We start from the raw sequence: 13,914 nt of genomic DNA, 5'->3' as shown, positions 1-13,914 counted from the left end.
ATAGCTTAAACTTTTATAAAGTGATTATTATGATTGGGTTAGCTCTTAAGTTAGCATAACTTAAGTGGAATATTTTCTTATCAGTTTTGTGACAGCTTTCTTTTTTTCTACCAGCTGTTTTCTTTATTATAGTTCCATATTAAAAGAACTATTATTTAGGGTAGTAGAATAAATATTAGGCTGTCAGTATAATACTAAGCCAGTTTGTCTAAAGTTTCTTTGGTAGTGGTGTTTAAAAATAATAATAATAAAAACTTCACAAATCTTTAGTCTAACCAAAAACTGAGAAAAGTGTTTCTAACTCATGGATTTTAATAGATTGTCTCTCTCTGTGTCAGGACAAAATATAATGTATGGGCACCTGATACAAGCTGAGCGCTGACATACTGTGACAATTTTATAACAGAACATTTTGCTATTCTTTGCAATTTCTAGTAGTTATGAAAATGCATTCATATTAAATATTTCTATAAATGGCTTTAAACAAAGAATCATAAATATTGAAAATTTTAGCTATATTTCCATTTTTTTCTCTTTCTAGTATGCTATATATCATAGTTTAAGTAAATTATGGTACATATTTCTTGCTGGAAAACAGCTACAAGTTTTTGATATGATGAACAATGAAACTACATATTTAATTAGAACATATAAAGATCGTGTTCAGCAGAACCCATCTATTTTTCACTAAATGGTACTTCAAGTTTTAGGCCATGTACCAAACCAATGCAAATTTCCCTTACCATTGGAGGTCAGAGTGAAAGTGCTCCCAATCACTGCCTAAATATATTCTCTTCATCAATTTCAATTCTTTGGGAAGCTAAAAGCATAGTCATCATGAAATATTTTAAAAGAAAAGGGAATTGATTACCCCCAAAGGTAAGGTACACCATCTATAACCTATGGTGACAATTTTACGGATATATATGTGCTTCATTGATGAGTGAGAAATATGGCTCTTCTCTAGTCCTTTCAAAACTGATTTATGACAAGCCCAGGGTACCGCTAGTTTGCATTTTAGTACCACTTTTAATCTTAGCAAAGGCAATCATTTTTACTACAGCAGGTTTCTACTTTGGTGGAAGAAAATGTTTAATAAAAATATTTTATTATATAGCAGAAGGATCTAGATTCTAGTAGAGGTAATATAGAAAATCATGTTATATCATGTTTTTAAGGATGATCTATGTGAAATGGTGAGGTATTATAAGTGAGAGCATTTAATTATGGCAAATCTCACATTTGATACAGACTAAACATGAAAACATATCTGGTTAGTAGAAATAAAAATAATTTAGATTGATTATTAAACATATTGCACACAGTGGTTTCTAATAGGTGAATAATTTCAAAGTAAGAATCAACATTAAGATCACAGCTTTGCCAGGCATGGTGGCTCACGCTTGCAGTCCCAACACTTTGGGAGGCTGAGGCAGAAGGGATCACTTGAGCCCAGGAGTTTGAGACCAGCCTGGGCAACATAGCAAGACCTATTTCGACAAAAATAAAAATTAGCTGGGTCTGGTGATGGATGCCTGTAGTCCTAGCTACTCAAGGAGGGAGGATCACTTGAGCCAGGAGTTCAAGGTTACAGTGATCTGTGATAGCACCACTGCTCTCCAGCCTGTACAACAGACCAAGACCCTGTTTTCAAAAAAAAAAAAAAATCACCCTTTTATAATTTTTCTCCTTATTATTGAGTAACCTGTTTTAGATTGTATGTTTGCCATGTGCAAAAAATTGTGCTGGATATACTTTGTGATTTGTAATTTTTTTACATAAGCCATAACAGTATGTACCATTTTCTCTTTAATTTTTCCCTTACTGACTTACTTGAACATACTTAATGCCTGACTTGTGTTCCATGTAAACCTTTTGTAGGTATTTAATACTTGAACTGTCGTCATTCAATATGAAAATCTTAATAGTCAGCAAATATTAAAAGATTTAAGGGCTACGAGATTTTATCGGTAATAAATATAACATTCTTGAGATCATGAAACTACAACCTTAAGAAAAAAAATTCATCTCTAAGAAAGAAAAAGTCAACATTGCTGAACTTCCCATCTCTCTCTATGTTCCAGAGCCCCTTCCAATGTCAGCACAATCATCCATATCCTCTACCTTCCTGAGGACGCCAAAGGGGAGAATGTCCAGTTTCAGTGGAAGCAGGAAAATCTTCGTGTAGGTGAAGTGTATGAAGCCTGCTGGGCCTTAGATAATATCCTGATCATCAATTCAGCTCACAGACAAGTCATTTTAGAAGATAGTCTCGACCCAGTGGACACAGGCAACTGGCTTTTCTTCCCAGGAGCTACAGTTAAGGTTAGAGCTCTTTTTGGTTTGGGGGTTGTTTTAATCCTTCATCTCCTTTCTAAAAGTGAAGCTCAATAAACCAAATTGTATAAAGATAACTATTTTACGAAAACCACTATTAAAGGAATAGATAATATACTTATTTATCTTACTGTACCTTTTAAGGATGGAGAGTCATTGGTGTAAAACATTCACTTATTCATTCATTTAAAAAGTATTTTTGAGAACCCACTGTGCCATGTACTGGGCTGAACCCAGAGAATATAACCACAAAAAGTTAGATGTGTCTCTTCCTATTGTGTGGATGTCAGTTTAGTTGGGGGGAGTTAAATATGTCAACATGCAAATACGAAACAGCCTAATGGTTATGATTTGCTGGGAAAGTTCAGAGTATTGAGAAAGTACAATATAACCAATGCAGACTTGGGGGTTACAAAGGCAAGGTAGGAGAATAGGGACTCCAATAGAGACTAAACAGTACTTTGGAGTTGGCCAGGTAGGAGGAATCGTGTGTCTAGATTTATAAATCAGATACATTAAGGCTGGGTTGTGGGCTGAGTGTGTCCCTCCACCTCCCCAGGATTCATACATTGAAATCCTAACTCCAATACAATGGTATTAGAGGTGGGACCTTGGGAGGTAATTAAGTGACAAGGGTACAGACACTCCAGAGAGCACATTGAGAACCAGAAAGTAGCCCTTACTGAACACCAAATCTTCCAGTGCTTTGGTCTTGGACTTCCCAGCCTCCAGAACTATAAGAAATATTTGTTGTTTAAGCCACCCGGTCATAGTACTCTGTTATAGCAGCCCAAACTAAGGCTGGAAGGTGAGAACACAAAGTAAAAGTCTTAGGCAAAATTCAGAATAGTTGTCTAATACATTTTAAGTTGAGACTTGTGATAGAAAAGTCTGAAGACATGGCCAGTGACAAGACCCGGAAGATCTTGCAAGAGTCTGTAGAGTTTGAATTTTTATCTTGAAGGTGATAGAGAGCCACTGAAGTGCTTTAAACAGGAGCCAATCATACTTGTTTTTGAAATATCCCTTTGAGGATAGAGGACTGAACGGAAGGAAGAAAGAGCGTATCCAGAGAAACCAAACAGGAGGCTTATTATGGTAGTTCAATGGGAGATCATATTGGCCAGAATTAGGAGTGAGAGGATGGAAAAAATGTGGCTATTTCAGTTTTTAGGACAGGGAACAGAAAAGGTTGGGGACGTACTGAGAAGACAAAAGAATGTTAGATGTCAGGGACAAGGTATAGGCAACTGGGTGGACATGTGCCGTTCATTGAAAAGGAAACATAGTGAGGAAGCAGTTTTGCTAGAAGTTGGTGAGTTCTTTTGGACATATCAATTTTGATTATCTTGAGGGAAAGCAAGAAGAACGATTTGATGGGAGGGTAGATGTTTGGGTGAGAAACTCAGAGAAAGATCCAAATTTGGCAGTCATTAGGCTTATGAATGGGAATTGAAATCATGGGCTTGCCTGCCCGGAGAGTGCATGAAATTGCACTTGGGTGATATGAAAATGCCATGAGACCCTCAACAGTATCCTCTCAAGTTTCTAACATATGAAAATAAAATACAAACACAGCTTGAAGAATTTTTTAAAATGTGTCTCACAGCTACAGAACATCCTGAGCTAGAAAGGGGTGAGGATCACAAGAAAAGTAGCAAGTAGAATAGAAAGATCGAGAATGCTCACCTCCTTTTAATAATAGAGTTGAGCACCAGAAAAACTATTACAAATTATTTAGTGAACCCTCAACACAGGAACTCTCCTGATGCAAATGACTTCTTGCTTAACAAGTCAAACCCTAGTCATGTTGCTTTGATTTGAAAGTATACTAATTGATGTTAGGAACAGGCATTATCTTTGCTCAGTACAAGCAGTAAACCTTATGGAAATTTATTCTGACAGAATCTGAAGTCATGGCTCCTTAAAGAGCCATGGATTTCTTTTGTATGAATCTAGAAAAAAAACATTTGTCAGAATAGCCTATGTCATATCCCACTACCACTTGATTAAAAGAGGAATTTCTGCTGTCATTGTTCAATGTTGGCAAGCAGATGCATAAACCCAGGAGACCTCAGGGCCTGGGATTCACATTTTGCCATGATGATCATTTATCATTTCGTCTGAGTACCCTTTATGGCATAAATGTCCTTTCTGTTTCATTTTACAAGCCATTACACTAATCTAATTAGCTATTCGGTTTCTCATTGCATGTATTTGGTACCACCCATGATAAAAATGCATGAAGTATGGTTTTGCTTCGGTAGTAATTTTAATTATATTACAACTTTATGTGGAATATGCTTTGCTTTGTGGTCCCTCATCCTACTCATAAGCTTTCCAATCACACGTTTGAGACTTGCCAAGTGACCTATGTCTATTAAGGAAAAAAAAATCATTGTAGTAATGATTTATAACATTATCTTTGACTTGGCCATTGGGTAGAAATTTTTCTCTGATGTTTCTTTTTAAAACTTCAAATAAATGCATTAATAAAATCTAAGAATTTGTCATTTTAATTCATTTACATGACTGCCCTTTTGTTTTTTGGTTTCACCATCTGAGAATGAAAGAATTGCTTTTGCCAAGTGATTTAGAATTCTAGAAATAAAAATTGTTTCTTTAGACTATATGCAACTTCTTTGTCAAATATTGTTTCTTTACTTGACGGCCTCTGAGGTAAAAGCTAAATACAGCAAATTAGAAAGCATATCTCAATGTTCCTATTGGTCACAAGGTGTTTTTCAAGCATTGCTTTATTTTGGACTTTTAGTTTTTAGAGTTGTATTATTTGTTCAACCTACTCATTAAAAGTTCCCAAGATGGCCAGGCACAGAGGCTCATGCTTGTAATCCCAGCATTTTGGGAGGCCAAAGTGGAAAGATCACTGGAGGCCAGAAGTTTAAGACTTGCCTGGACAACATAGAGAGACCCTGTCTCTACAAAAATAAAAATAAAAAAATTAGCCAGGCGTGGTGGTGCACACCTGTAGTCCCAGCTACGCCAGAGGCTGAGATGGGACCATTGCTTGAGCCCAGGAGTTCAAGGTGCAGTGAGCTATGATCTGGAAAAAAAAAAAAAAAATTCCAAGGTGTTTCCATCTTGATTATCTCAAAGAGTACATCTAACAGCAATGCTTAATTACAAAATGGAGCTATTTATGCAAAAATTTCCAAGCACAGTTAGGATTACCTTTGATCAAGTAATGAAAGCTACTTTTATTGAACACTTACTCTTCTAGGCACTCACTATTCCAGACGCACACACACATCATCATCATCGTCATCGTTATCATCATCATCTCATTTAACTGGATCCTCATAAACCTTTAAAGAAGATGCTGTATTAGTCCCATTTTTGGTATGTGTAAAGTGGAGCATAGAGGGTGTTAAATACCTTGTCCAAAATACACCTCTCACCAGTAGCAGGATAAGGATTCAAATCCAGGAACTGACTTTAGAACTCTTGCTCTCAGTTGCCACATAGCTTTGCTCTCACAAGTAGTGAGTAACTGACATGCTTCTTGATTGTCTTGTGTTTCTTCCCAACATATACCTGTTAAATTATCTGCATGTTTTCTCCCCCATCACTCTCTGGCTGCAGGTTAAAAGATTCGTGTTTTTCTCATGTCTCTTGATCTTGCTCCAGCTTTGTTCCATGCGTACCACCTGTTCCTTCCTCCAGAAGACTGATTTTGTTATACATTACAGTTTAACAAGTGCAACCCAAGCACTGTTTGCTTCCCTTTCTTCCACATCATAACAGCTGATTTTGTTTTCAAAATTCTAGTTACTGGCTCATCTTAGGCACTCATGGGCAACCTATTGTGTATTTAAGGAGGAATAAGTATTAAAATATTTCCTTTATGAAGGCAGGAGGTGTTTTCAGTAATCTACAGAGGAGGTGAAATAGAGTAGGGGCCTTGGAACAATAAAGAAAGAGAAATCAACAGTCTAATGTGGCCAACTGCCTGGCAAGATGTTGGAACCAAGGATCATCCAAAGGGATGCCACTGGCAAAAACTCTAGCATCATTCCTTAACACATACTACATTATGCTGCCTCCATGCTTAAGACCTTTGATGACTTCCTATGTAGGCCTAGAGGATACAAGCCAAAATCCCTCACTTATAATTCAAGGCCCTTTCCAATTTTCATCCAGCCTAATTTTCTTTTCTTTTCTTTTCTTTTTTTTTTTTTTACCTTTTTTCATCCTTTGGTTTTTTTTTAATTTTCCTGGATTTTGTTATATTCCTTTTATATATGCATACTTTAAGTTCTGGGATACATGTGCAGAACATGCAGGTTTGTTACATAAGTGTATGTGTGCCATAGTGGTTTGCTGCACCTATCAACCCGTCATCTAGCTTCTAAGCCCCACACGCATTAGGTATTTCTCCTAATGCTCTCCCTCCCCTTGCTCCCCAACCCCCTGACAGGCCCCAGTGTGTGATGTTCCCGTCCCTGTGTCCATGTGTTCTCACTGTTCAACTCCCACTTATGAGTGAGAACATGTGGTGTTTGGTTTTCTGTTCCTGTGTTAGTTTGCTGAGAATGATGGCTTCCAACTTCATCCATGTCCCTGAAAAGGACATGAACTCATTCTTTTTATGGCTGCATAGTATTCCATGGTGTATATGTGCCACATTTTCTGTATCCAGTCTATCATTGATGGGCATGTGGGTTGGTTCCAGGTCTTTACTATTGTAATTAGTCATCCAGCGTAATTTTCATCCTCATCTCCTGATCCACTGTCCTCCAGCGTCAAAAATACAGCCAACTGAGAAATTCTCATTTGCATTCCTTTAGGTGTGGTTTTCCACATTTCTTTATTCCCTTCCTAGTAATTCCCCTCCATCCTTAGGGGCTCAGTTCAAATGCCATTGTCTCTGGGAAGTTTTGCATAGCTAATGTCTCCCTCCTCTTTGTGCTAGTGGAACCATTAAGTTTAACAAACAGGACTTGTCAGGATGGAGACAGGTGACAAAAAAAATGCCACTCTTTTTCCACTGGTCATTCAAATTTGCTGTGGCAGCTCCTTTATCCCTGCCCTCTTTGCATGAAACTAGGATAGGTCCTAAGACTGCGGATAGACCAAAAGAGTCATCTAGTTACTTTAGTCTCCCAGATATCTCAGTTCACTATCAATATGATCAGTTAATGATGATAATGCAAGCTCCAGATTTCGTCCACAGCTGCTCACCTCCAGCGCAGGTCTCCTGCAGTAGAAATGGGGACAGTAATCAGCTCCTTCTCCCTCCTTACTCACCACCCCCAATCCTAACTAGTTTCAGATTCTTAACCCTCCAGGATTGGATCTGGAAGGGAGAAGACAAGGCAAGAGGCACGTATTATTGTGAGCTGGCATTGATTCCTGGGCCTGGCAAGTGATCAAAACTGGCTTTCTATTGAATCTACCAGTAGGTTCTCTGGAAATCCTCCCACTCTTCACCAAAGCTAGGGCTCACTCACCCCAAAGCATCTCTCACGCACGTCATGCGTGCTTCCTCTCTTAGCATTGCACCTCTGGCTAATGAATACAACATTTTTGTGCTGAGGGCTCCTTGCCCCTTCATGATCCCACTGGGGGAGGATCTTAGACAGCCTAGAAAAGCTGGAAAAATATCAAGAGGATCTAATTTATAAGGCAGGAAGATTAATTTTTAATTCAGTGATGACTTAAAGACACTGCAAATGTTATGAAAGAGACTGGATATAACACAAGTGTTAAAACTGGTCTGGGTTCAAGTCTTGGCTTAACCATTTGTTAGCCATCTGGTCTTGAGTTGTTGCAGGAAGTCAGGGACCCCTAACGGAGAGACCAGCTGAAGCCACGGCAGAAGAACAAATTGTGAACATTTCATGGACATTTATTAGTTCCCCAAATTAATACTTTTGTGATTTCTTATGCCTGTCTTTGCCGTAATCTCTGAACATAAATCGTGAGGATTTCATGGATACTTATCACTTCCCCAGTGAGTATCCTTGTGATTTCCTATGCCTGTCTTTACTTTGGTCTCTTGATCCCGTCATCTTCTTTGTAAGCTGAGGAGGATGAATGTCGCCTCAGGACCCTGTGATTGTGTCAACTGCACAAATTGTTTGTAGAGCATGTGTGTTTGAGCAATATGAAATCTGGGCATCTTTTAAAAAGAACAGGATAACAGCGATGTTCAGGGAACAAGAGAGGTAACTTTGAACTGGCCGCCAGTGAGCAGGATGGAACAGAGCTATATTCCTCCTCTTTCATAAACAAATAGGAGAAATATTGCTGAATTCTTTTTCTCAGCAAGGAACATCCCTGAGAAAGAGAATGTGCCCTGAAGGTAGGCCTATAGACGGCCCCTTTTTAAGGCGTCCTGTCTTTTATGGTCAAAGCCGATGGGATGAAATAGGCCCCGGTCTCCTATAGTGCTCCCAGGCTTATCAGGTGGACAAAAATTCCCACCTAATAAATTATGGTCAGACAGGTTGTCTGCTCTCAAACCCCATTTCCTAATAAGATGTTATCAATGACAATGCGTGCCTGAAACTTCATTAGCAATTTCAATTTCACCTCATCTGGTGGTCCTGTGATCTCGCCCTGCCTCCATTTGGTTTGTGATATTGTATTACCTTGTGAAGTATGTGATCTCTGTGACCCACACCCTATTCGTGCACTCCCTCCCCTTTTGAAAATCGCTAATAAAAACTTGCTGGTTTTACGGCTCGGGGAACATCACGGATCCTGCCAACATGTGATGTCTCCCCCAGACACCCAGCTTTAAATTTCTCTCTCTTGTGCTCTTTCCCTTTATTTCTCAAACCAGCCTAGACACTTAGGAAATAGAAAAGAACCCATGTTAAACATCGGGAGCGGGTTCTCCCGATATTGAGTAAGCTATTTAACCTCTCAGTGTCCTTGCCTGTAACAGGAATAATAATAGCATCTGCCTCATGTTGTAATGACTCAATAAGAAAATATTAAATAATAAATACTGTTAAAGTATAGTAGTTTTATTAACTACAAATGATTTTTTGTTTTTATTTTTTAGTTTTTATTTCTATTTTTTGAGACAGAGTCTTGCTCTGTCACCCAGACTGGTATGCAATGGCATGATCTCGTCTCACTGCAGCCTCACCTCCCAGATTCAAGTGATTCTCATGCCTTGGCCTCCTAAGTAGTTGGGACTACAGGCGTGCGCCACCACACCCGGCTATGTTTTGTACTTTTAGTAAAGATGGGGTTTCTCCATGTTAGCCAGGCTGGTCTTGAACTTCTGACCTCAAGTGATTCACCTGCCTTGGCCTCTTAAAGTGCTGGGATTACAGGCATGAGCCACTGCTCCCGGCCTACGAATGACTTTTTTAATGCTACTGTCAATAAAACAAGGGAATACACAGAGTAGTGAGTATATGAACTCTCCACTGCTGATCTTAAAAATAATGTTGACAGAGGCAGGTCAAATAGGAAAGATAAAAATAAACCATTGTCATTCATAGTACATTTTGCTCTTGTCTTCTTTAGATATTTCTGTTTTTTTTGGGGGGGGGGAATATCTAAACCATTTCATCCGAGCCTATTCTTGTTTATCTCAGGTAGGGAAGGATGATATAGGACCAAGTATGGTAATTATCTTCAGGACTTTATATGATTTGCAGAATTGCAATTACAGGTCACCAGTTTAAATCGGCCCTAGGTTCGTAGAAGGCTTTACCATCTGTTGACTTTTTTTAGTAATTAATATGAAATAGATGTATAACACTATCAGCTTTTAATGTAGAACCTGGCGTTATATTTGTTGTGCTTTTTGAATTGGGGTTGGAAAGCTGAGGAGGACTGTAAATGGTTACAGAATTAATCTATTCTTCTATGTCACCATCTGTTTCTCCTCCTTTCTTTTTCCAAGTCCATGGCCTTGCCTGATTCATCTTGCAGTGTTTTCACAGAGAACTTCCCGTGTGGAAGAAAAGGTGTACCACATTCCTATCCTGCTTCTAATTACCATCATAATTTTTTATTTCCCACAAATCTCTAAGCAGCCCTTTGTTCACTACCAAGGAGGTAGGGCTTTAAATACCAATAAATATAGTGCTACAAGTTCAAAAGCTCCCCAGAGCCCCACCCTCATTAGTAATCTCCCAGAGTAAGCAGCTCATGCACTCAGCAAAGGAAGGTGCCTGAAACTCACTCAGTATCAAATCACCTGCCACAATTGTTGTTTAGGATGATTTTGCCCTCTTTCACAGAATATTGTATCCTTCTTTGTATTTGTGTACATGATTTCCAGAATAATCAAGTATATTTTTCCAGCTGCTCCTATTCTAAAGATAAGGGATACACTGTATCAGCTCATCATCTGCAGTTACTAGAATAGCTATTCGTGCCAGGCAGGCCCTCTGTCATGTGGTTGTGGGTGTTTGTTCCACATTTAAGAACGAAAGGCACATTCTTCCTACCCATAGTGGGGGAATGATTAATCTCAAGGAACATCTGGTGCACCAGCTCTGTGAGAATGGTCTTGGTTTTGCCGTCAAGGATTAAAGGATATGAACTGATTTTTTTTCACTCCTTCCATTTACGGCATACAGTAACAAGATTCAGCATATCACCTTGAGCAGAATTCTCATATCCAGAAATGATACTTGCAGTGGCATGAGCACTACATAGATACTGGATAGTAATGAATAATAATAACAATAAATAGTAGTAACCATAGTTATGATAAATAATAGTAATAATAATGATAGTAAAGTATTGATAGCATTTCATGAATGCTTTGTAGATGCCAGCACCATGAGGAAGATCTTGCCATACAGTTTTATATCTAGAGTAGATGAACATTGTGTGTCTGTAAAAACCCTGGATGCTCAGTGCTTAATTTTCCTTAGTCACTCTTGAAACATCTGGGCAAGTCCATCAAAGTCATCTCTTCCCAACTTCTCAAATACACATCCTGCAATCTGAGAATATTCTTAATTTTAAGTTGAAAGAAAAACATTAGATGTAGGTTTTCAGAGGGTCAGCCTGGAGCTGCTGCAGCTGCCTGCTTTCCACAAGTTATCAGTTTCCACAAGTTTCCACAAGTTTGCAGCCCACCAAGAGCTGCAAAGGTCAGTGAAGCGCGTCACAGGGAACCCAGGGACAATTGATTTGGAAAGAGCTGTGAGCAGGGCTTTTTGTTTCTATTTATTTATTTTTGTTTGTTTGTTTTCCTCATCCTTTAATAATACCCCATGAAGCAGTATCTCTGAATGGATCAATATGCCATGGAAGTGGATACTGGTCTGGCAGCTGCTGCATTTTATTTGTTTATGCTCATCTTTGGTGGCAGCCAAAATTTTTATTTTGAAAGCATGAATCATCCTTGAACACTTAGTGTGTGTGTGTCTGTGTGGGTGTGTGTGTATGTTTTCAAAAGAGAAAAAAGGAGTGCTTTGCTCACTCACAGTTAATAAATGTTTATATCTGCTCAGCTATCCTGGTTACCCTCAGCTTGCAAAGGCATAAATCACTGGTTTCTGTCAACTCTGGAAATGACCTACAGATTAAATGCAGATCATGGTGAGATAGGTGCTTTCCACATATTTTTTATTTTTAAGAAATCTTCCCACTCTGCTGGCTGTGCCTGCACCTGCTAATCTTTTTCTATTTATTACCCTAGTTCATTGTGTGGATAGCAAAGAATTCCAGATTACCTCTTCTACACATTTATGTCAACTTGTTTTAAGAAGTAAATCAGCACTAAATGATTATTCTGTTGTGAAGATTTGTCCTTTAGAATAGGCTGTGATTTGATCACATGTATTTAAAAGAAATTTTATTTTTAAAAAAGTAATTTGTTAAATTTTGCAAACTAATATCAAGGATTTGGAGTAACTAAGCTACTGAATTTAGAAGGGTCATATCTTAATATTTCCTCTACTACTACTTTGAATTTGACTGCCTCGCCATTATTACCTTTACTATTGATAAATATCCAATAATAAAGACAATCTTTCTAGTTTAACAAACATCAAAAGGCCCTAATGAAGATGACAGATGTTAGGTAAATCAACAACCCATTAAAGGGAAGCATTAAGTCTGAACACGAGAGTCTATTAATTTTCTGTTGTTCTTGTACCTTATGCATTTGCCAAATTCATTGTCCCAGTGGACGCTAGGCAAGTCTCCAGTCCTGAATAAGAGCTGAATGTTTTATTCTGGGCTTCTGCTGTCACCCATCTAGTACTGTTGTCACAATTGCTGAACCATCAATGGAGAAAAAAGGTCGTTATATCAAATTATGAAAAAAAATAATTTGTCTGAAAAATTTAGCCTTAACACAAGGTAAGGCTAATGAAAAAAATCTAAGACAAATGGTGAAAGGGAAGATCACACTCAAGGTAGAATTCACCTATAAACCTACTTTTTGGGAATATAACCCCCTGGCACAGCAATACTATCATACCTAATTCATCTTCCATGCAATGTTCGATTGGGCACCTCAGAAAAAGGTTTCAGCAATTCATTTGATGGTTTTATATTCTGACAATACACAGGACAAATAAGAGAAAATCAGATTTACTTTTCAGAAATGTGCTTTGCATTATCACTGTACTGGAAACCATCTAGTGTGTAACTTGAGGGATTTGAGTGGTGGCTTTCTGATGAGGATAAACCTGAGCTCAGTTAGACTTGTGGCTAGCCCATGTTCCCATGTCTTTTTTCATTAAGAATCAGAATGTTAACTGTGGTTTTCTGGCCAGATTCCAGCATGGTTAATTGCATGCTGTCTACCTAAATTCCCTTTGCTTGGGATGTTCTTCACTTTGGATCGTATTGCTCTTATTGTCATGTTTCCCCCAAGAGGTGGGTACATGATATTGTAGAATGAGCCAGAATATAATTTGTTAAGCTAATAAGAGTACTTTGGGGATGAAGGGTTAAATGTAAGTAGTGTGCTTTTCACAATTCCCCCCAATGAGGCCTATTTGTACAGTAATTAATGTGGAATAACATTAGTGAAACATGGAAATGAGCCAGATCGCCATGACAAGAGTGGCAATAGCACAGAAACAACTAATTCTGATAATTTATACAGAAAATAATCATTTAAACAAATATGCAGAAGCTCCCTGCCTAATGCATCTTTTGCCTTATTTATTTGGTCCGAAACTGACACATTCAATCACTAATTGAGTTAACACAATATTCAGTAGGTGAAATTTATTCCAAATGAACGTTAAAAACAGTTACAGTTTCTGTCATCTTTGTACCTAGCATGGCACCTAGAACAATAGCTTGCATAGTGACATTCATTCGTTAAAGTAAGGTTTGTTAATGAATGAAGATGGGGGCAAAAAAAAAAAAATCAGGAGGGAAATAGTGTTTACAGATTTCCTAAGACGCAGCAATCTTTAGGCATGTTCCCTGCAGTATTTTATCTAATACTCACAATTATCCCCATTTCACAGATGAAAAAACAGAGGCTTGGAGATGCCAAATGACTTCCCCAAGATCAAACAGCTTTAACTTTCAAAGCCAGTTCTATTTTACTATAAAACCCAACCACTCCTTGTTATCTTGCAGCCTCCCATGCTGTGCCTGGCATCTTTG

General features: G+C 38.2%; 1 protein-coding gene across 1 annotated transcript in view; it reads left to right on the top strand.

Annotated features, from left to right (window-relative positions):
• The window catches only part of RELN (reelin), a 510,458-nt gene that overhangs the window by 274,552 nt on the left and 221,992 nt on the right, over positions 1-13,914 (top strand). The window contains exon 10 of the mRNA XM_028846151.2: positions 2,085-2,325. Coding sequence (XP_028701984.2) covers positions 2,085-2,325 — 241 coding nt within the window. The remainder of the gene's footprint in view (positions 1-2,084; positions 2,326-13,914) is intronic.

Source organism: Macaca mulatta, chromosome 3 (genome assembly GCF_049350105.2).
Source record: "Macaca mulatta isolate MMU2019108-1 chromosome 3, T2T-MMU8v2.0, whole genome shotgun sequence".
In the NCBI taxonomy this organism is placed as follows: domain Eukaryota; kingdom Metazoa; phylum Chordata; class Mammalia; order Primates; family Cercopithecidae; genus Macaca; species Macaca mulatta.
Note: the sequence above shows the minus strand (reverse complement) of the source record. Positions and strands in the feature narration are given on the sequence as shown.